Source organism: Zophobas morio, unplaced genomic scaffold, assembly GCF_036711695.1.
Source record: "Zophobas morio isolate AGI-343-1 ecotype UQ-CSIRO unplaced genomic scaffold, CSIRO_AGI_Zmor_V1 ptg000014l, whole genome shotgun sequence".
Lineage (NCBI taxonomy): Eukaryota > Metazoa > Arthropoda > Insecta > Coleoptera > Tenebrionidae > Zophobas > Zophobas morio.
In genome coordinates, this window is record NW_026972119.1 from 24,381,141 (window position 1) to 24,405,863 (window position 24,723).

At 28.8% G+C, this 24,723-nt stretch overlaps 1 protein-coding gene across 1 annotated transcript; it reads right to left on the reverse strand.

The window, feature by feature from the left end:
* Nucleotides 1-23,313: 23,313 nt before the first annotated feature.
* On the reverse strand, nucleotides 23,314-24,107 carry LOC135129056 (uncharacterized). Its single transcript, XM_064056137.1, has 3 exons — nucleotides 23,969-24,107; nucleotides 23,582-23,913; nucleotides 23,314-23,503 (listed from the first exon to the last, which is right to left on the reverse strand). The coding sequence occupies exons 1-3, from the start codon at nucleotides 24,014-24,016 to the stop codon at nucleotides 23,314-23,316; spliced, it is 570 nt and encodes a 189-aa protein (XP_063912207.1). The 5' UTR covers nucleotides 24,017-24,107.
* Nucleotides 24,108-24,723: the final 616 nt, after the last annotated feature.

Sequence of the window (24,723 nt, forward strand, 5' to 3'; positions counted from 1 at the left end):
TGGACACGTATTTGTGTTATTTGCATACTTTTAGCAAAGTTGTTATTATAAAGGCAGGACGGACAATAATTTGAACAAGCTCTGTTGCATGCCATTTCCGTATGTGGGGCAACAGTGGACGGTAAAAGTAAGAAATTTGTTCGAAGAATTTTGCGGCATAAAGGGACAGATGAGTTGTTTACGACTTTTTGATGCAAATTTTTAATTCCAGGTTCTACTTTTTAATTAAAAAAAATAAACAATTATTTTATAAGCAAAAGGGCATATGTTTTAAAATATCGAAAAAAGTAACAGAAAGTTATGATTTTAATTATAAAAATAGAAATTATAATTAAAAATGTAATATATAATTATAAAAGATAATTGGGAGATCTGAGAAGAGGTCACATTCTTAAAAAAAAATACATTTAGAGCCCCCTAGAAGGTTTTACATTTTAAAAAAGACAACCTAGGGACCTCGAGAAGGTTTCACATTCTTAAAAAATATACTTGAGCCCCCCGAGAAGGTTTTACATTTCCAAAAAATAAGTTGGTATCTTCGAGAAGGTTCCACATTAATAAAAAAATACATTGGGAGCCCCCGGGAAGGTTTTACATTTTTAAAAAAGACAATTGAGACCTCCGAAAAGGTTTCACATTGTTAGAAAAATACATTTGGGGCCCCTGAGAAGGTTCTACATTATTGAAAAAGACAGTTGGGACTCTCGAGGAGGTTTCACATTATAAAAAAACCATTTATTTGGCGCTCCCGAGAAAATTATACATTGTTAAAAAAATACATTTGGGACCCCCGAGAAGGTTTCACATCCTATATACATATTTTTGCAGATTTTTGAAAGAAAGAACAAAAAATATACGGAACTGCAGTAATAAAATAGAGGGTAATCTTTTTGAAAAACTGAAATAAAAAATCTAAAAATTGTAACGTTTAGAATTATTGTTCATAAACACTCCGCATATTAAAGTTTATATTAATAATATTATTTCTAAAAAAGTCAAAAAAATTGGAATAACGTGGCAGTGTCGTATCGGAATTTTCATAATAAACTATGATCCAAAAAATTCAGAGTTCAAAAAGTCCAAAAGGTCCGAAGAATCCGAAGAATCCAAAGAATCTAAATAATCCACAGAATCCAAAGAATCCAAAGAATCCAGAGTATTAAAAAAATCCAAAATCTCAAAAAATCCAAAAATCCAGGAAATCCAGAAAATATAGAAAATCCAGAAAGTTCAGAAAATCCAGAAAACCTAGAAAATGCAGAAAGTCCAGAAAATCCAGAAAATCCCGAAAAAACAAAAAAAAAACATCGAAAGATCCAGAAAAATTAAAGAATACAAAAAATCCCACGAAATCCACGTAACTGAAAAAGTCAACAATGAAAAAAATCGAAACTGTCAAAAAAAATTAAGGAAATCCAAAAAAATCAAAGAATTTAAAAAACCAAAAAATTAAAAGGTCAAAGAAATCCTATTTTACTCCAAATTGTCCAAAAAGTGCAAAAAATTCAAAATATCCAACACATAAAAAAAAGCCAAATAATACAAAAAATCCAAAATATTAAAAAAACATTTTTTGGCGCGCCAGAGAAGGTTTTACATTATTAAAAAAGACACTTGGGTCCTTCGAGAAAGTTTCATATTCTTAGAAACATACATTTGGGGCCCCCGAGAAGGTTATACATTATTAAAAAAAATACATTTGGGGCCCTCGAGAAGGTTTGACATTATTAAAAAAAACCAGTTGGGACCCCCGAGAAGGTTTCACATTTTAGAACGTGTTTTGTTTAGACAAAACGATTTATTTGGGGCCCCAGAGAAGGTTTTACATTATTCAAAAAGACAGTTGGGACTCCCGAGAAATTTTACATTCTAAAAAAAAACATCTATTTGGCGCCCCCGAGAGGGTTATACATTATTGAAAAAATACATTTGGGGCCCTGGAGAAGGTTTGACAATATTAAAAAAAAAGTTGTGACCCCCGAGAAGGTTTCACATTCTAAACAAAACGATTTATTTGGCGGCCCGAGAAGGTTTTACGTTATTAAAAAAGACAGTTGGGACCCCCAAGACGGTTTTACATTAAAAAAGAAATATATTTGGGGCCCTAGAGAAGGTTTTATATTACTAAAAAAGACAGCTGCGACCTCCGAGATGGTTTGACTTTCATAGAAAAATACATTTGGGGCCCCCGAGAAATTTTTACATTATTGAAAAAGACAGTTGGGATTCCCGAGGAGGTTTCACATTCTAAAAAAAAACATTTTTTTGGCGCTTCCGAGAAGATTATACATTATTAAAAAAGTACATTTGGGACCCCCGAGAAGGTTTGACATTACTAAAAAAAAAAAACTGTTGGAACATCTGAGAAGATTTCACATCCTATATACATATTTTTACAGATTTTTGAAAGAAAGAACAAAAAATAGACGAAACTGCAGTAATAAAATAGAGGGTAATCTATTTGAAAAACTGAAATATCAAAATCTGAATATTGTAACGTTTAAAATTATTGTTCATAAACACTCTGCATATCAAAGTTTATATTACTAATATTATTTCTAAAAAATTCAAGAAAATTGGAATAACGCGGCAATGTCGTATCGGAATTTTCATAATAAATTATGATCCAAAAAGTCCAGAGTTCAAAAAGTCCAAAAAGTCCGAAGAATCCGAAGAAAACGAAGCATCCGAAGAATTCGAAAAATTCGAAGAATTCGAAGAATCCGAAAAGTCCGGAAAATTCGAAAACTGGAAAAAGCCCAAACAATCCAAAGAATCTAAAGAATCTAAAGAATCTAAAGAATCTAAAGAATCTAAAGAATCTAAAGAATCTAAAGAATCTAAAGAATCTAAAGAATCTAAAGAATCTAAAGAATCTAAAGAATCTAAAGAATCTAAAGAATCTAAAGAATCTAAAGAATCTAAAGAATCTAAAGAATCTAAAGAATCTAAAGAATCTAAAGAATCTAAAGAATCTAAAGAATCTAAAGAATCTAAAGAATCTAAAGAATCTAAAGAATCTAAAGAATCTAAAGAATCTAAAGAATCTAAAGAATCTAAAGAATCTAAAGAATCTAAAGAATCTAAAGAATCTAAAGAATCTAAAGAATCTAAAGAATCTAAAGAATCTAAAGAATCTAAAGAATCTAAAGAATCTAAAGAATCTAAAGAATCTAAAGAATCTAAAGAATCTAAAGAATCTAAAGAATCTAAAGAATCTAAAGAATCTAAAGAATCTAAAGAATCTAAAGAATCTAAAGAATCTAAAGAATCTAAAGAATCTAAAGAATCTAAAGAATCTAAAGAATCTAAAGAATCTAAAGAATCTAAAGAATCTAAGGAATCTAAAGAATCTAAGGAATCTAAAGAATCTAAGGAATCTAAGGAATCTAAGGAATCTAAGGAATCTAAGGAATCTAAGGAATCTAAGGAATCTAAGGAATCTAAGGAATCTAAGGAATCTAAGCAATCTAAGGAATCTAAGGAATCTAAGGAATCTAAGGAATCTAAGGAATCTAAGGAATCTAAAGAATCTAAAGAATCTAAAGAATCTAAAGAATCTAAAGAATCTAAAGAATCTAAAGAATCTAAAGAATCTAAAGAATCTAAAGAATCTAAAGAATCTAAAGAATCTAAAGAATCTAAAGAATCTAAAGAATCTAAAGAATCTAAAGAATCTAAAGAATCTAAAGAATCTAAAGAATCTAAAGAATCTAAAGAATCTAAAGAATCTAAAGAATCTAAAGAATCTAAAGAATCTAAAGAATCTAAAGAATCTAAAGAATCTAAAGAATCTAAAGAATCTAAAGAATCCAAAATAAAATATAGAAAATCCAGAAAGTTCAGAAAATCCAGAAAGTTCAGAAAATCCAGAAAATTAAGAAAACCCCCAAAAAAAAAAACAAGAAAAAAAACATGAAAATAAAAAAAAATTAAAAAATACAAAAAAATTCCACGAAATCCACGTAACTCAAAAAGTCAACAATGAAAAAAATCGAAACTGCCAAAAAAAATTGGAACCCCCGAGAAGGTTTCATATTATACAAAAAAAACATTTGTCACCCCAGAAAAGGTTTCACATTCTTAGAAAAATATTCCTCCCGAGAAGGTTTTACATTTCCAAAAAATAAGTTGGTACCCTCGAGAAGGTGTATACTGACCTCAGCAAGGCCTTTGACAAAATTAGTCATAAAATATTAATAAATAAACTTAGCGCTTATGGTGTCTCTGGTCATCTACTTCTATGGTTTACTAGTTACCTTGATAATCGATCCCAGATTGTGAAATTCAAAAATTGCTTCTCGTCTTCACAGATTATTACCTCTGGGGTCCCACAAGGGTCAATTCTCGGGCCTTTGCTCTTTTCAATTTATATAAATGATGTGTCTAATATACTCAAATGTAATTTTAGCCTGTTCGCTGATGACTTAAAAATATTTAAAACTATTAGGGATAGTAACGATATGTTTTTACTGCAAAGCGACTTAGATTCTCTCTCATTGTGGTGTAAGGATAACTTAATGAAATTAAATTATAGCAAATGTCAAGTAATATGTTTTAGTCGTAAAATTCTGGCATCAATTCCGTGTTATGCTATTGACAATAATTCCTTAAAAGTTGTTTCTTCCGTAAAAGACCTTGGTATCATTTTAGACAGCAAATTATCCTTTGTCCTGCATTGTGAATATATTGTTTCAAAAGCTAATAAAGTATTAGGGTGTATAAAGAGATACTGTCATGATTTTAATGATATTCGTACTTCTCTAGTATTATATTCATCATTGGTCCGTTCAGTCTTGGAATATGGGTGCATACTGTGGGATCCTATATATCAGATACATAAGAATAGAATTGAACGCATTCAAAATAAGTTTGTCAAATCTATTTTGTTCAAATTACCACTTAAGGTCTCTCATTCTATTAGTCTTAGTAAATCTTATTTGGGTTTGTCTTTATTAAGTGTACGTCGTGATTTTCACAAAATTTGTTTTATGTATAAACTTCTAAACAATATGTGCGATTCTGACATTCTGAATTCTATTAACTTCTATGTTCCTCAGTTCAATGTTAGACAAGCTCCCTTGTTCTACATTAAATTTAATTTTACGAATTATTTGTTGTTTTCACCACTTAATAATATATTATTTACTTGTAATTCTATTTATAGCAGAATTGATTTTTATTCAGATACATTTCCTAAATTTCAAACCAAGTTAAGGCAAATCTTATTTTAAAAATATTGTAACATTCTCATGTGATTTTATTATTTTTTCTTTGTATTGTTTAAGGATGTTTTTCCGTCAATAAAGTAAGTAAGTAAGTAAGTAAGTAAGGTTCCACATTCTTAAAAAAATACATTGGGAGCCCCCGAGAAGGTTTTACATTTTTAAAAAAGACAATTGGGACCTCCGACAAGGTTTCATATTCGTAGAAAAATATATTTGGGGCGCCTGAGAAGGTTCAACATTATTGAAAAAGACAGTTGGGACTCTCGAGGAGGTTTCACATTCTAAACAAAACGATTTATTTGGCGCCCCCGAGAAGGTTTCACATCGTATATACATATTTTTACAGGTTTTTGAAAGAAAGAAAATCCCAAAGAATCCAAAGAATCCAAAGAATCTAAATAATCCACAGAAACCAAAGAATCCAAAGAATCCAGAGTATTAAAAAAATCCAAAATCTCAAAAAATCCAAAAATCCAGGAAATCCAGAAAATATAGATAATCCAGAAAGTGCAGAAAATCCAGAAAATCTAGAAAATGCAGAAAGTCCAGAAAATCCAGAAAATCCCGAAAAAACAAGAAAAAAAAACATCGAAAGATCCAGAAAAATTAAAAAATACAAAAAATCCCACGAAATCCTCGTAACTCAAAAAGTCAACAATGAAAAAAATCGAAACTGTCAAAAAAAATTAAGGAAATCCAAAAAAATCAAAGAATTAAAAAACCAAAAAATTGAAAAGTCAAAGAAATCCTATTTTACTTCAAACTGTCCAAAAAGTGCAAAAAATTCAAAAGATCCAACACATAAAAAAAACAATAATACAAAAAATCCAAAATATTAAAAAAACATTTTTTGGCGCACCTGAGAAGGTTTCACATTCCTAGAAACATACATTTGGCGACCCCGATAAGGTTATACATTATTAAAAAAAATATATTTAGGGCCCTCGAGAAGATTTGACATTATTAAAAAAAACCAGTTGGGACCCCCGAGACGGTTTCACATTTTAGAATGTGTTTTGTTTAGACAAAACTATTTATTTGGGGCCCCCGAGAAGGTTATTATACATTATTAAAAAAAAACATTGAAGAAAACAAAAATCGAGGAATTGAAATATCATAAAACTGAGGAAACAAAAAATTTAAATTTCTCCAAATTGAAAATTTGCAAATCGAAAAATTGAAAAATTTAAAATAAAAAACTCAAAAAATTGGAAATCGAATACTTGAATAGTCAAAAAATTAAAAGTCGAGAAACGGTAAATCCAATAAAACTGAAAAAACAAAAACTACGATTAAAAAAAAAATTGAAAAATTCGAAAGTTGAAAAACCAGACACGTGAATTAAATTTAAAGTAGAAAACTCAAAAATTAGCCTCATCCATCGTTAACCAAAATTTGTCTCTCCATGCCTACCACAAGGAAGTTCCATAGAAATTCGGCAATTTTTAAATCTGGTTTTTCAAAAGTCAAAATCTGAAATATCGAAAAATTGAAACATTAAATAAATTAAAAATCAGAATATCTACAGATCGAAAAAATAAAACATTGAAAGGTCAGAAAATTGATAAATTGGAAAATTAAAAATCAGAAACCTTCCAATGGAAAAATCTAAAAACTGAAAAAATTGAAAAATTGATTATTCGAAATTCTATAAAATCGAAGATTTGAAAAATCTTATAATTTAAAAATCCACACAGTGAAAATTAAAAAATTAGAAATGAAAACTCGTGAAATCTAAACAGTGAAAAATCATAAAAGGGAAAAATTCAAAATTTAAAAACGCAAAAAAATTGAAAAACTAAGAAGAAAAATTTGAAATCGAAAAACTGAAGAAAAGAAAAATCGAAAAATCGAAAATGGATAAACCGAAATAAAAAAAAAAATGCAGAATCAACTCGTATAATTTATATAAGAAATTACACTTGTTAAACACATTGTGCTTCCGTGGCGAGGGAGGTTCTACGTACTTTCAAAACAATTTTTGAATCTGTTAAATCCAAAATCAAAATACATAAAATCGAAAAATGCAAAAATTAAAAAAATGAAAGCTCAGAATTTCTAGAAATCGAAAAATTAAAAAATTGAAAGATCGGAAAATCGATAAAGGAAAAAATAAAAAAGCGGAAAATCGAAACATCTTCAAGTAGAAAAATTCAAAATTTGAGAAAAAAAAACAAGAAACTGAAAAATGGAAAATTGAATGAAAAATTGACAAATTAGGGACCTCGAGAAGGTTTCACATTCTTGAAAAAATACATTTGGGGCACCCGAGAAGGTTTTACATTTTTAAAAAAGACGGATGGGACCCCCGAGAAGGTTTCACATTCTTAAAAAATATACTTGAGCCCCCCGAGAAGGTTTTACATTTCCAAGAAATAAGTTGGTACCCTCGAGAAGGTTCTACATTCTTAAAAAAATACATTGGGAGCCCCCGAGAAGGTTTTACATTTTTAAAAAAGACAATTGGGACCTCCGACAAGGTTTCACATTGTTAAAAAAATACATTTGGGGCCCCTGAGAAGGTTCTACATTATTGAAAAAGACAATTGGGACTCTCGATGAGGTTTCACATTCTAAAAACATTTAGTTGGCGCCCCCGAGAAGATTATACATTATTAAAAAAATACATTTGGGACCCCCAAGATGGTTTGACATTATTAAAAAAAAAAAACTGTTCGGACAGGTTTCACATCCTATATATGTACATATTTTTACAGATTTTTGAAAGAAAGAACATAAAATAGACGAAACTGCAGTAATAAAATAGAGGGTAATCTATTTGAAAAACTGAAATGTCGTATCGGAATTTTCGTAATAAACTATGATCCAAAAAATCCAGAGTTCAAAAAGTCCAAAAAGTCCGAAGAATCCGAAGAATCCGAAGAATTCGAAGAATTCGCAGAATCCGAAGAATTCGAAGAATCCGAAGAATTCAAAGAATTCGCAGAATCCGAAGAATTCGAAGAATTCGCAGAATCCGAAAAGTCTGGAAAATTCGAAAACTAGGAAAATGAATCCAAAGAATCCAAAGAATTAAAAAAATCCAAAAAACTCAAAAAATTCAAAAATTCAGGAAATCCAGAAAGTTCATAAAATTCAGAAAATCCAGAAAATCCCAAAAAAACAAGAAAAAAAACATCAAATGATCCAAAAAAATTAAAAAATACAAACAATCCCACGCAATCCACGTAACGCAAAAAGTCAACAATGAAACTGTCAAAAAAAAAATTAAGAAAATCCAAAAAAAAACCCAAAGAATTTAAAAAACCAAAAAAATAAAAAGTCAAAGAAATCCTATTTTACTCCAAATTGTCTAAAAAGCGCAAAAAATTCAAAAGATCCAACACAAAAAAAGCCAAATAATAATACAAAAAATCCAAAATACTAAAAAAACATTTATTTGGCGCCCCAGAGAAGGTTTTACATTATTAAAAAAGACACTTGGGACCTCCGGGAAGGTTTCACATTCTTAGAAACATACATTTGGAGACCCCGAAAAAGTTATACATTATTAAAAAAAATACATTTGGGACCCCCGAGAAGGTTTGACATTATTAAAAAAAAAATTGTTGGGACTCCCGAGAAGGTTTCACATCCTATATACATATTTTTACAGATTTTTGAAAGAAAGAACGAAAAATAGACTAAACTGCAGTAATAAAATAGAGGGTAATCTATTTGAAAAACTGAAAATCAATATCTGAAAATTGTAACGTTTAGAATTGTTCATAAACACTCCGCATATTAAAGTTTATATTAATAATATTATTTCTAAAAAAGTCAAGAAAATTGGAATAACGTGGCAGTGTCGTATCGGAATTTTCATAATAAACTATGATCCAAAAATCTCAGAGTTCAAAAAGTCCAAAAAGTCCGAAGAATCCGAAAAGTCCGGAAAATTCGAAAACTGGCAAAAGCCCAAAGAATCTAAAGAATCTAAAGGATCTAAAGGATATAAAGGATCTAAAGGATCTAAAGGATCTAAAGGATCTAAAGGATCTAAAGGATCTAAAGGATCTAAAGGATCTAAAGGATCTAAAGGATCTATAGGATCTAAAGGATCTAAAGGATCTAAAGGATCTAAAGGATCTAAAGGATCTAAAGGATCTAAAGGATCTAAAGTATCTAAAGTATCTAAAGTATCTAAAGGATCTAAAGGATCTAAAGGATCTAAAGGATCTAAAGGATCTAAAGGATCTAAAGGATCTAAAGGATCTAAAGGATCTAAAGGATCTAAAGGATCTAAAGGATCTAAAGGATCTAAAGGATCTAAAGGATCTAAAGGATCTAAAGGATCTAATGGATCTAAAGGATCTAAAGGATCTAAAGTATCTAAAGGATCTAAAGGATCTAAAAGATTTAAAGAATCTAAAGAATTTAAGGCATCTAAAGAATCTAAAGAATCTAAAGAATCTAAAGAATCTAAGGAATCTAAGGAACAAAAAATAGACTAAACTGCAGTAATAAAATAGAGGGTAATCTATTTGAAAACCGAAATATCAATATCTGAAATTTGTAACGTTTAGAATTGCTAATAAACACCCTGCATATTAAAGTTTATATTAATAATATTATTTCTAAAAAAGTCAAAAAAATTGGAATAACGTGGCAGTGTCGTATCGGAATTTTCATAATAAACTATGATCCAAAAATCTCAGAGTTCAAAAAGTCCAAAAAGTCCGAAGAATCCGAAAAGTCCGGAAAATTCGAAAACTGGGAAAAGCCCAAAGGATCTAAAGGATCTAAAGGATCTAAAGGATCTAAAGGATCTAAAGGATCTAAAGGATCTAAAGGATCTAAAGGATCTAAAGGATCTAAAGTATCTAAAGGATCTAAAGGATCTATAGGATCTAAAGGATCTAAAGGATCTAAAGGATCTAAAGGATCTAAAGGATCTAAAGTATCTAAAGGATCTAAAGGATCTAAAGGATCTAAAGTACCTAAAGGATCTAAAGAATCTAAAGTATCTAAAGGATCTAAAGAATCTAAAGAATCTAAAGAATCTAAAGAATCTAAAGAATCTAAAGAATCTAAAGAATCTAAAGAATCTAAAGAATCTAAAGAATCTAAAGAATCTAAAGAATCTAAAGAATCTAAAGAATCTAAAGAATCTAAAGAATCTAAAGAATCTAAAGAATCTAAAGAATCTAAAGAATCTAAAGAATCTAAAGAATCTAAAGAATCTAAAGAATCTAAAGAATCTAAAGAATCTAAAGAATCTAAAGAATCTAAAGAATCTAAAGAATCTAAAGAATCTAAAGAATCTAAAGAATCTAAAGAATCTAAAGAATCTAAAGAATCTAAAGAATCTAAAGAATCTAAAGAATCTAAAGAATCTAAAGAATCTAAAGAATCTAAAGAATCTAAAGAATCTAAAGAATCTAAAGAATCTAAAGAATCTAAAGAATCTAAAGAATCTAAAGAATCTAAAGAATCTAAAGAATCTAAAGAATCTAAAGAATCTAAAGAATCTAAAGAATCTAAAGAATCTAAAGAATCTAAAGAATCTAAAGAATCTAAAGAATCTAAAGAATCTAAAGAATCTAAAGAATCTAAAAAATCTAAAGAATCTAAAGAATCTAAAGAATCTAAAGAATCTAAAGAATCTAAAGAATCTAAAGAATCTAAAGAATCTAAAGAATCTAAAGAATCTAAAGAATCTAAAGAATCTAAAGAATCTAAAGAATCTAAAGAATCTAAAGAATCTAAAGAATCTAAAGAATCTAAAGAATCTAAAGAATCTAAAGAATCTAAAGAATCTAAAGAATCTAAAGAATCTAAAGAATCTAAAGAATCTAAAGAATCTAAAGAATCTAAAGAATCTAAAGAATCTAAAGAATCTAAAGAATCTAAAGAATCTAAAGAATCTAAAGAATCTAAAGAATCTAAAGAATCTAAAGAATCTAAAGAATCTAAAGAATCTAAAGAATCTAAAGAATCTAAAGAATCTAAAGAATTTAAGGAATCTAAAGAATCTAAAGAATCTAAAGAATCTAAGGAATCTAAGGAACAAAAGTTTCAAACTAAGTTAAGGCAAATCTTATTTTAAAAATATTGTAACATTCTCATGTGATTTTATTATTTTTTCTTTGTATTATTTAAGGATGTTTTTCCGTCAATAAAGTAAGTAATAAGTAATAATAAAAAAATAGACTAAATTGCAGTAATAAAATAGAGGGTAATCTATTTGAAAACCGAAATATCAATATCTGAAATTTGTAACGTTTAGAATTGCTAATAAACAGCCTGCATATTAAAGTTTATATTAATAATATTATTTCTAAAAAAGTCAAGAAAATTGGAATAACGTGGCAATGTCGTATCGGAATTTTCATGATAAACTATGATCCAAAAAATTCACAGTTCAAAAATTCCAAGAAGTGCGAAGAATTCGAAGAATCCCAAGCAACCGAAGAATTCGAAGAATTCGAAGAATTCGAAGAATCCGAAAAGTCCAGAAAATTCGAAAACTAGAAAAAGCCCAAAGAATCCAAAGAATCTAATGAATCATTTAAAGAATCTAAAGAATCTAAAAAATCTAAAGAATCTAAAGAATCTAAAGAATCCGAAAATCCTAAGAATCCGAAAATCCGAAGAATCCGAAGAATCCGAAGAATCCGAAGAATCCGAAGAATCCGAAGAATCCGAAGAATCCGAAGAATCCGAAGAATCCGAAGAATCCGAAGAATCCGAAGAATCCGAAGAATCCGAAGAATCCGAAGAATCCGAAGAATCCGAAGAATCTGAAGAATCCGAAGGATCCGAAGGATCCGAAGAATATGAAGAATCTGAAGGATCTGAAGGATCTTAAGGATCCGAAGAATATGAAGAATCTGAAGGATCTGAAGGATCTGAAGGATCTGAAGGATCTGAAGGATCTGAAGGATCTGAAGGATCTGAAGGATCTGAAGGATCTGAAGGATCTGAAGAATCTGAAGGATCTGAAGAATCTGAAGAATCTGAAGAATCTGAAGAATCTGAAGAATCTGAAGAATCTGGAGAATCTGGAGAATCTGGAGAATCTGGAGAATCTGGAGAATCTGAAGAATCTGAAGAATATGAAGAATCTGAAGAATCTGAAGAATCTGAAGAATCTGAAGAATCTGAAGAATCTGAAGAATCTGAAGAATCTGAAGAATCTGAAGAATCTGAAGAATCTGAAGAAACTGAAGAATCTGAAGAATCCGAAGAATTCAAAGAATCCAAAGAATCCAAAGAATCCGAAGAATCCAAAGAATCCAAAATAATTAAAAAATCCAAAAAAACTCAAAAAATTCAAAAATCCAGGAAATCCAGAAAATATAGAAAATCCAGAAAGTTCAGAAAAAGGTTATACATTATTAAAAAAATACATTTTGGGGCCCTCAAGAAGGTTTTGACATTATTAAAAAAAAAACAGTTGGGGCCCCCGAGAAGGTTTCACATTCTAAACAAAACGATTAATTTGGCGCCCCCGAGAAGATTTTACATTAAAAAGAAAACATTTGAGACCCCCGAGAAGGTTTAACATTATTGAAAAAGACAATTGGGACCCCCGAGACGGTTTTACATTAAAAAATTAACATTTGGGACACCCGAGAAGGTTTTACATTAAAAAAAAATACATTTAGAACCTCAGAGGAGGTTTTACCTTATTGAAAAAGAAAGTTTGGGCCTTCGAGGAGGTTTCACATTCTAAAAAAAAAACAATTATTTGGCGCCCCCGAGAAAGTGTTAAACCTTAAAATTGAAGAATCGAAAAACTGAGGAAACTCACAAAATTGAACGAAACCTCTTAAAACTGGGAAATTAAAAAATTGAAAAATTGGGAAATCCAAAAACCGAAAAATTCCAAAAATAAAGAATCGAAAAATTGAAAAATCTGGACCCTGAAAAATCGAAAAATTGAGGAACTGAAAAACTGAAAAATCGAAACTTTGGGATGTCGAGAAATGGGAAAATAAAAAAATAGATTAATTGAGAAATCGGAAAACTGAAAATTCAGAAACGTCAAAACTTGAAAATTTAAAAAATTGGAAAATTGAAAAATCCAAAAATCGAAGAATTGAAGAACTGAAAAATTGGAACTGCGAATTCGAGAAACGGGAAAATCAAAAAAAAAAAATATTAATTGAAAAATCGGAAAACTGAAAATTTAGCAACGTTAAAATTTGAAAAATTGGAAAATAGAAATATTGAAAAATCAAGAAAATCCAGAAATCGAAAATCTGAAATTTAAAACATCGAACAGCTGAAATATCGCAAAATTGAAAAACGGAGAAATCAAAGAATCAAAAAAGAAAAATTCGAAAATCTATTACTGAAAAATCGACAAGTCGAAACTCCAGAATTTAAAAAAATTGAAAAATCGGATAACTGAAAAATCGAAACATCGCGAAATAGAAAGAAATTGAGAAATTGATAAATTGAGAAACTGAACAATCAAAACATCCAAACACCTGAATTCGATAAATCCAGAAATAAAAAAAAATGAAAAATTTTAAAAAAGAAAAATTAAAACAAAAAATTGAGAAATCGAAGTATAACACTGTCGAAAATTTGAAAAATCCAAAGTTTAACGTGAAATTGAAAATCCAAAAAGTAAAAAGGGATGGAAACCCTAAAACTGCAAACTGAAAAATTTTAAAATTTCATCGACGAATTGGAATCGATTGGTCTGAAAATTTGAAAACTGAATAAATGAAAAATTGGAAAATCGAAAGGAACAACAAAAATTAAGGAATGAAAAAACAAAAAATTGTGATATAAAATCGAGAAAATGAAAAATAAAAATCGGGGAGTTGAAAAATTTAGGGGACGAAAAATTGAAAAAGGGAAATTTTAAAAATCGAAAATGTGAAAAATGGAGAAATGAGAAATTGTAATATTGAAAAATTGGAAAATTTGGAAATCGACAAACTGTAAAATTGAAAAATCAAAAATAAAAAACGAAAAAGTGTAAGTATAATAAAAACTTGAAAAATGTAAAAAGTGAAAATCAAACTTGAAAATTTGAAGAAAAATTGAAAAAAACCCCGAGAAGGTTTAAGATTAAAAAAAAATACATTTGGAGAGCCACAGATGAGGTTTTACATTATTGAAAAGGGACCCTCGAGAAAGTTTCACATTCTAAAAAAAAAAAACAATTATTTGGCGCCCCCGAGAAGGTTAAAACCTTACAATTGAAGAATCGAAAAACTGAGAAAACTCACAAAATTGAACGAAATATCGAAAAATTGGAAAACTAAAAAATTGAAAAATTGGGAAATCGAAAAACCGAAAAATTGCAAACCTAAAGAATCGAAAAATTGAAAAATCTGGAGCCTGAAAAATCAAAAAATTGAGGAACTGAAAAACTGAAAAATCGAAACCTTGACAAGTCGAAAATGGCCAAATCAAAAATAGATTCATTGAGAAATCGGAAAACTGAAAATTCAGAAACGTCAAAACTTGAAAATTTAGAAAATTAGAAAATTGAAAATTTAGCAACGTCAAAATTTGAAAAATTGGAAAATCCAGAAATCGAAAAATCTAAAATTTAAAACATTCAACAATTGAAATATCGCAAAACTGAAAAATGGAGAAATCCAAACATCAAAAAACAAAAAAGAAAAATTCAAAAATCTAAAACTTAAAAATCGAAAAACTGAAAAATCAATAAGTCGAAACTTCAGAATTTAAAAAAATTGAAAAATCGAATAACTGAAAAATCGAAACATCCAGAAATGGAAAAAAAATTGAGAAATTGAGAAACTGAACAATCAAAACATCCAAACATCTGAATTCGATAAATCGAGAAATAAAAAAAATGAAAAATTTTAAAATAGAAAAATAAAAACATCGGAAAGTTGAAAAAAAAATTGAGAAATCGAAGTATAAAACTGCCGAAAATTTGAAAAATCTAAAGTTTAACGAAAAATTGAAAATCCAAAAAGTAAAAACGGGTGGAAACCCAAAAACTGCAAACTGAAAAATTTAAAAATTGGAAAATCGACGAATTGGGATCGATTGGCCTGAATTTTTGAAAATTGAATAAATGAAAAATTGGAAAATCTAAAGAAACAACAAAAATTAAGGACATGAAAAAACAAAAAATTGTGATATAAAATCCAGAAAATGAAAAATAAAAAAACTGGAAAATGCAAAATAAAAATCAGGGAGTTGAAAAATTTAGGGGACGAAAAATTGAAAAAGGGAAAATTTAAAAATCGAAAATGTGAAAAATGGAAAAATGAGAAATTGTAATATTGAAAAATTGGAAAATTTGGAAGTCGACAAATTGTAAAATTGAAAAATCAAAAATAAAAAAAACGAGAAAGTGTATAATAATAACTTGAAAAATGTAAAAAGTGAAAATCAAACTTGAAAATTTGAAGAAAAATTGAAAAAACCTGAAAATTTGACCAACTGATTAAACGAAAAATGGTAAAATCGAAAGAAACAACAAAAATTAAAATAAATGAAAAAAAAAAAATTGTGATATAAAATCGAAGAAGTGAAAATTAAAAAATCGGGAAAATGAAAAATTAAAATCGGAAACAAAAAATTGGAAAAGGTAAAAATTAAAAATTGAGAAACTGAAAAATCGAAAAATGAAAAATTGTAATATTGAAAGATTGCCAAATTGAAAAACTGATGCAAACCGAAAAATTGAAGTCGACAAATTGTAAAATTGAAAAATCAAAAATAAAAAACGAAAAATTACAAAATGAAAACTTGAAAAATCTTAGAATCGAAAACGTGAAAAATCAAAAAAAACAGAAATATGTATTATGAAATAGAAATATTGAAAATTAAAGAAATTGGAAAATCGGAAGACTGCAAATCCAAAAGCTGCAAAGTGAAAAATTTAAAAATTGAAAAATGGACGAACTGAAAATTCAAAGCCTGAAAATTTGAAAAATTGAACAAATGAAAAATTGTAAAATTGAAAAATCAAAAATAAAAAACGAAAAATTACAAAATGAAAACTTGAAAAATTTTTAGAATCGAAAAAGTGAAAAAAAAAGAAATACATATGTATTATGAAATAGAAATATTGAAAATTAAAGAAATTGGAAAATCGGAAGACTGGAAATCCAAAAACTGCAAAGTGAAAAATTTAAAAATTGAAAAATAGACGAACTGAAAATTTGTGACATAAAACCGAGAAAATGAAAAATGAAAAATAAAAATCGAGAACTTGAAAAATTGAGGAAACGAAAAATTGAAATGACAAAAATTAAAAACTAAAAAAGCTCTTTTTTTAGATTTTCTTGTCAAAAAAAATCTACTACGCTGTAAAATTGTGATGAGTATGAGATTATCTATTTTCGCTATTTATGAATCAATTTTAAATTTTCAAAAAGGTACATTAGTAGAAATTGTATTAAAAAATCCATTGCGCTTACAGAAACAAAATATCTTAAAACACAATTGAGTAAACAGAGGCAGAATATTTAAAATTTGTGGTCAAACAAACTGTAGCCATTTTTCTAATCCACTCAAATCTACAACAGGTAAAGAATCTGCTCTTCAATTTAGAAATTATTTTCCAATGATTGAAAAAGACTGCATTTCGGACTTAGAATTCAAGCCGTAAGAATTTTTGGAAGAGAACGCCTCAAATTAAACTCCGTCTGTTTGTACTGTAATGAAAACGTAATTTAGCAATTTTTTTTCCTACTTTATTAAGTCTTGTATTTCATTTACTCGTTATTAAGTTTACAATTAATTTCAGCTTTTTAGGCCGCGCCGAGATTTTATCACGCGCCTTCGCGAAATGTAAATTCAGATCACGGAGATGTTGGAAGCAACAGGTTTACATTGGGCTTTAATTCCTCGCTATCATCAGTAAATATCAGCACTTCTTTAATTACCTGAAAGTAGCATACTTTTCTAAAACTCGTATTCTTCGAGATAGTCTTTTAAAGTTCGTTCTAGCTTCATAATAGCATTGAACTTGACACTTGTTACGCAAACGTTGAAAGATCGAGTACTTTCATTTGCGGTTTTAATTGCACTAATTATTATTAGTTTCACGATTTGTGTTTGGAATATATTTTCCTGGAAAAGTGGCGCAAGCCTTTTCCGACTTACATAATACTTTTAGACAATCAATACAATTAAATAATGGCTTTCGTAATTACCTTATGTGACTTATGGAATTATCACATGACTAAGTACCTGTTTAAGAAACCTATCACGGGTTGGAGTCGAAAGCGTCGGAGAAACTTGAAATGGCTTTCTTATTCTTATCATCGGTACTTCATAAATATCGACTTCCGCTTTTTGAAAGAATTTGAAGACATAACTTGTAGCAGTGATAAGAGGGAACAGATATACGAGAGTGACGTTTTTTATGTAAGGTTGTTTTCACTTGTAAAAGAGGTCATTAAAAAATCTTTTTTTAACTGAAAGAGTCACGAAAAATTCTTAGGTGTCCCTTGTGTTTGTTTTTTTTTTTAAATCTCCTGGGCCATTGTTTTTTTTAAGAGTTAGAATCTTCTTATGTCAAAGACTACAAAAATAAAAAGCTTTTTATCGTTTCAATTTTTTTTTTTATTACCAAAATGATTTCTGTTGTAAACACAAACACATGCACTAGGCACAAGAAGCGGTTTATATTTGAGCTTTCCGTCGTTGTCCAGAACTAAAAATTGTAAGTGTTGGTAGAGCTGTTTGCAATGCGTGTTAAAATCGAAAATTCCAGATTTGGAACATTGCTCGTTTTCCTTCCTGAAAATTGCACCCAAATTAATCACCGTATGCTATTTTGAATTACCGACACAGAAATAAATAAACACGACTCACCCAACGGAAATATAGTACAAAGAAAAGAAAAAAAACCTAAACAATAATTGATCTAATTACTTTGGCTGTATTTCTTCAAGTAACAGATAAAAGAAAATAATTTCCAAAAATTTTCCGAAAAATGTAAAAACAAGCCCTATTTAAACAGAAAAGGCGCTATATTATGGAGAATTCGACCTAGATTACAAATCTGGAGTGACATTTGCTATATCCCTTCAACTAATAAACGAAAGCGGAAAAATAATTTCCAAAAAGTTTCCAAATATTTGTTTGAAAAAAGCGCTAGTGTAAAGAAAATTCTTTCTTCGAAGTAGAAGTAATGTTTGCTACCAATTTTTAAATTACCGAGGAAAATGGCATAATTTCCAAAATTTTTCAAAAAAATAATCAAAATAGACTAAAGCGCTATCTTACGGAAAAATGAAACAACTTTTGTGATATTTCTCCAAATAAAATGGGAAAATATTTTCGAAAAATTTTACAAAAAAGTGCTAGCATATGGAGAATTCGGCGCATATTATATAATATTAGAGGAAAATTCCCAAAAATTTTGCAAAAAAAAAATTGAAAAGGGCTGTACTCAAAAGATAAAAGTTCCATTATATGAAAAATTCGTCGCATACTAGGAGTCTGTAATCACTTTGCCTATATTTCTTAAAATAACAGACGAAAGAAAAGAAATAATTTCCAAAAATTTTCCAAAAAATGTGGAAACAAATTCTATTCAAAAGAAAAATAGCAATAATAGGAAGAATTCTTCGTAGATTATGAATCTAATGTGATATTTGCTATATGTATTCTTTTAACTAACGAAGAAAAATGGGAAAATTATTTTCCAAAAATTTCACAAAAAAGTGCTAGCATATGGAGAATTCGTCGTATATTACAAACATGAAGAAAACAATTTTTTACGTAATGTATAAATATCGGATTTGCAGTAATGTTTGCCATATCTCTTTAAATAATAGAAGGAAATGGCACAATTTCCAAAAATCTTGCAAAAAAAAATGGAAAGGGCTATATGCAAGAGATAAAAACTCTAGTATATGAAAAATTCATCGCATACTAGGAGCCTGTAATTAGTTTGCCTATATTTCTTAAAATAACAGACGAAAGGAAAAAAATAATTTCCAAAAAATTTCCAAAAAATGTGGAAACAAATTCTATTCAAAAGAAAAATAGCAATAATAGGAAGAATTCTTCGTAGATTATGTATCTAATGTGATATTTGCTATATGTATTCTTTTAATTAACGAAGAAAAATGGGGAAATAATTTCCAAAAATTTTCCAAAAAATGTGAAAACAGATCCTATTCAAACGAAAAAAGCTCTATTTTACAAAGAATTCATTGTAAATTACGAATCTGGTGACATTTGCATATTCCTTCAATTAACAAAGGAAAATGGAAAAATAATATTCAAAAAGTTTCCAAAAATATATTAGAACAGATCCCATTCAAAAGACAAAAGCGCTAAGGTATAGCAACGTCTTCCTTTCGTACCAGAAGTAATATTTGCTATATATGTATCTTTAATTAAAAGAAGAAAGATTGCATTATTTCCAAAAATTTTCCAAAAAAAAAAAGTTGAAAGGGCTAAAATTTTCAAAAAATTTCCAAAAATTGGCTTGAAAAAAGCGGTAGTGTATAGAAAATTCTATCTTTCGAACCAGAAGTAGTTTGTTATAAATTTTTAAATTACAGAGGAAAATGGCACAATTTCCAAAAATCTTCCAAAAAAAAGATTGAAAAGCGCTATACGCAAAAGATAAAAATTATCGTACATGGAAAATTCGTGGCATATTAGCCTGTAATTACTTTGGCTATATTTCTTAAAATAACAGACGAAAGGAAAAAAATAATTTCCAAAAAATTTCCAAAAAATGTGGAAACAAATTCTATTCAAAAGAAAAAATTGCAATAATAGGAAGAATTCTTCGTATATTATGAATTTAATGTGATATTTGCTATATGTATTCTTTTAATTAACGAAGAAAAATGGGGAAATAATTTCCAAAAATTTTCCAAAAAATTTGAAAACAAATCCTATTCAAACGGAAAAAGCTCTATTTTACAAAGAATTCATTGTAAATTACGAATCTGTGACATTTGCATATTCCTTCAATTAACAAAGGAAAATGGAAAAATAATATTTAAAAAGTTTCCAAAAATATATTAGAACAGATCCCATTCAAAAGACAAAAGCGCTAAGGTATAGCAACGTCTTCCTTTCGTACCAGAAGTAATATTTGCTATATATGTATCTTTAATTAAAAGAAGAAAGATTGCATTATTTCCAAAAATTTTCCAAAAAAAAAAGTTGAAAGGGCTAAAATTTTCAAAAAATTTCCAAAAATTGGCTTGAAAAAAGCGGTAGTGTATAGAAAATTCTTTCTTTCGAACCAGAAGTAGTTTGTTATAAATTTTTAAATTACAGAGGAAAATGGCACAATTTCCAAAAATCTTCCAAAAAAAAGATTGAAAAGCGCTATACGCAAAAGATAAAAATTATCGTACATGGAAAATTCGTGGCATACTAGCCTGTAATTAGTTTGGCTATATTTCTTAAAATAACAGACGAAAGGAAAAAAATAATTTCCAAAAAATTTCCAAAAAATGTGGAAACAAATTCTATTCAAAAGAAAAAATTGCAATAATAGGAAGAATTCTTCGTATATTATGAATTTAATGTGATATTTGCTATATGTATTCTTTTAATTAACGAAGAAAAATGGGGAAATAATTTCCAAAAATTTTCCAAAAAATGTGAAAACAAATCCTATTCAAACGGAAAAAGCTCTATTTTACAAAGAATTCATTGTAAATTACGAATCTGGTGACATTTGCATATTCCTTCAATTAACAAAGGAAAATGGAAAAATAATATTCAAAAAGTTTCCAAAAATATATTAGAACAGATCCCATTCAAAAGACAAAAGCGCTAAGGTATAGCAACGTCTTCCTTTCGTACCAGAAGTAATATTTGCTATATATGTTTTTTTTATTTAAAAGAAGAAAGATTGCATTATTTCCAAAAATTTTCCAAAAAAAAAAGTTGAAAGGGCTAAAATTTTCAAAAAATTTCCAAAAATTGGCTTGAAAAAAGCGGTAGTGTATAGAAAATTCTTTCTTTCGAACCAGAAGTAGTTTGTTATAAATTTTTAACTTACAGAGGAAAATGGCACAATTTCCAAAAATCTTCCAAAAAAAAGATTGAAAAGCGCTATACGCAAAAGATAAAAATTATCGTACATGGAAAATTCGTGGCATATTAGCCTGTAATTACTTTGGCTATATTTCTTAAAATAACAGACGAAAGGAAAAAAATAATTTCCAAAAAATTTCCAAAAAATGTGGAAACAAATTCTATTCAAAAGAAAAAATTGCAATAATAGGAAGAATTCTTCGTATATTATGAATTTAATGTGATATTTGCTATATGTATTCTTTTAATTAACGAAGAAAAATGGGGAAATAATTTCCAAAAATTTTCCAAAAAATGTGAAAACAGATCCTATTCAAACGAAAAAAGCTCTATTTTACAAAGAATTCATTGTAAATTACGAATCTGGTGACATTTGCATATTCCTTCAATTAACAAAGGAAAATGGAAAAATAATATTCAAAAAGTTTCCAAAAATATATTAGAACAGATCCCATTCAAAAGACAAAAGCGCTAAGGTATAGCAACGTCTTCCTTTCGTACCAGAAGTAATATTTGCTATATATGTATCTTTAATTAAAAGAAGAAAGATTGCATTATTTCCAAAAATTTTCCAAAAAAAAAAGTTGAAAGGGCTAAAATTTTCAAAAAATTTCCAAAAATTGGCTTGAAAAAAGCGGTAGTGTATAGAAAATTCTATCTTTCGAACCAGAAGTAGTTTGTTATAAATTTTTAAATTACAGAGGAAAATGGCACAATTTCCAAAAATATTCCAAAAAAAAGATTGAAAAGCGCTATACGCAAAAGATAAAAATTATCGTACATGGAAAATTCGTGGCATACTAGCCTGTAATTAGTTTGGCTATATTCCTTAAAATAACAGACGAAAGGAAAAAAATAATTTCCAAAAAATTTCCAAAAAAATGTGGAAACAAATTCTATTCAAAAGAAAAAATTGCAATAATAGGAAGAATTCTTCGTATATTATGAATTTAATGTGATATTTGCTATATGTATTCTTTTAACTAACGAAGAAAAATGGGGAAATAATTTCCAAAAATTTTCCAAAAAATGTGAAAACAGATCCTATTCAAACGAAAAAAGCTCTATTTTACAAAGAATTCATTGTAAATTACGAATCTGGTGACATTTGCATATTCCTTCAATTAACAAAGGAAAATGGAAAAATAATATTCAAAAAGTTTCCAAAAATATATTAGAACAGATCCCATTCAAAAGACAAAAGCGCTAAGGTATAGCAACGTCTTCCTTTCGTACCAGAAGTAATATTTGCTATATATGTATCTTTAATTAAAAGAAGAAAGATTGCATTATTTCCAAAAATTTTCCAAAAAAAAAAGTTGAAAGGGCTAAAATTTTCAAAAAAATTCCAAAAATTGGCTTGAAAAAAGCGGTAGTGTATAGAAAATTCTTTCTTTCGAACCAGAAGTAGTTTGTTATAAATTTTTAAATTACAGAGGAAAATGGCACAATTTCCAAAAATCTTCCAAAAAAAAGATTGAAAAGCGCTATACGCAAAAGATAAAAATTATCGTACATGGAAAATTCGTGGCATACTAGCCTGTAATTACTTTGGCTATATTTCTTAAAATAACAGACGAAAGGAAAAAATAATTTCCAAAAAATTTCCAAAAAATGTGGAAACAAATTCTATTCAAAAGAAAAAATTGCAATAATAGGAAGCATTCCTCGTATATTATGAATCTAATGTGATATTTGCTATATGTATTCTTTTAATTAACGAAGAAAAATGGGGAAATAATTTCCAAAAATTTTCCAAAAAAAATAATTTAAAGGGCTAAAATTTTCAAAAAATTTCCAAAAATTGGTTTGAAAAAAGCGGTAGCGTATAGAAAATTCTTTCTTTCGAACCAGAAGTAGTTTGTTATAAATTTTTAAATTACAGAGGAAAATGGCACAATTCCCAAAAATCTTCCAAAAAAAAAAATTGAAAAGTACTATACTCAAAAGATAAAAATTCTAGTATATGGAAAATTCGTCGCATACCAGCCTGCAATTACTTTGACTATATTTCTTTTTTTTTTTTTTAAATCGCCTGGGCCATTGTTTTTTTTAAGAGTTAGAATCTTCTTATGTCAAAGACTACAAAAATAAAAAGCTTTTTATCGTTTCAATTTTTTTTTTTATTACTAAAATGATTTCTGTTGTAAACACAAACACATGCACTAGGCACAAGAAGCGGTTTATATTTGAGCTTTCCGTCGTTGTCCAGAACTAAAAATTGTAAGTGTTGGTAGAGCTGTTTGCAATGCGTGTTAAAATCGAAAATTCCAGATTTGGAACATTGCTCGTTTTCCTTCCTGAAAATTGCACCCAAATTAATCACCGTATGCTATTTTGAATTACCGACACAGAAATAAATAAACACGACTACTTACACACAAATTTCGAAGACGACCTGTTGTTCGAAGACTTTTGGCACATTTACTATTGTTAAGTTGTGTTCTGGTTGGTGCGTTGGAGTCCTGGTTATAACTTTCGAACGGCACAAATTTTCTTCACGACTTGGAGCAACATAGTGTGCCCTCATGAGAACTTCATTTTGTCTTGCAGGCACGGTTTTTTTCGCCGGTTCGATCAGTTTTCCCTTAATATTGAACCATTCGTGTTTCTTTTCCGACAGCAAGGTTTTGATAGTTTCTGTTGGATATTTGCCGGTGTAGTTGTTGCACAAATACTTGCATCTGTGTTTTACGCTAACTAGCTGTGACTGAAGAGAAAGAGACTTAGATGGATATGTACTTAGAGACGCATTTGCTACTCACCGGACAGGTTATGGCGATTAATATCACTATCAACAACGAATGGTACATGATGTCTGAATTTGTGAGGGAATCACACAGCGAAGAACGCGGAATTACAATTAGGAAACTCGGGGACTTGTCTTACAATTTATACATAATTTAACCACACTTCCTGTGAAGTTTGTTTACTAAATTAGTAAGCGTTTAAACGTCAGTGTTACAAAAAAGCAACAAGGAATTCCCCTGGTGGGGCTAAGTTTTCAAAATGATTTGTGTTCCTTGTTTTACTTACAAATTGTTATTTAATTTGGAAAAAGATTAGATCAAGACTAAACATAAAAATTTGCTTCATTACACAAGCAAACAATGTCGCATATCGTTCGCATTACATTCAAGCAAGGAATGTGGCAGCTATCCGACTAAGGTTGCAGATTCCAGGCGAATCGATATTTTAGTGTGACGATCAAGGTAGTCAGAGCGAAGAATAAATCGATTTTGTGCTCCCTTTGTATGGAGTTTTTTTACCAGTTTAAATTTTCTTTTTTTGTGAATTTTTTGTTATGACTGCGAACAATTCTTTTTTCTTAATTATTTCTTATTTTTTTTTAATACCGTTCCTCCGTGGCCGCCTTCTGTGGAGAGCGTCGAAGCTGCCAAAATTTTTGGCTCAATGGCTTAAATGTGAAACACGTTATTTTCCTGGTGGGTTTATTTTCGCAATTGCCTTTAATTTTTGTTTACTTTTTGTTTACAGTGGTTGATGATCTAAGTCTGGT

Coding starts and splice junctions, on each gene's coding strand:
- LOC135129056 (XM_064056137.1), bottom strand. CDS start 24,016: ATGTACCATTCGTTGTTGATAGTGATATTAATCGCCATAACCTGTCCG. Junction 23,914..23,968: donor TAATCGCCATAACCTGTCCG/GTGAGTAGCAAA, acceptor CTTTCTCTTCAG/TCACAGCTAGTTAGCGTAAA. Junction 23,504..23,581: donor GTCGTCTTCGAAATTTGTGT/GTAAGTAGTCGT, acceptor TGCAATTTTCAG/GAAGGAAAACGAGCAATGTT.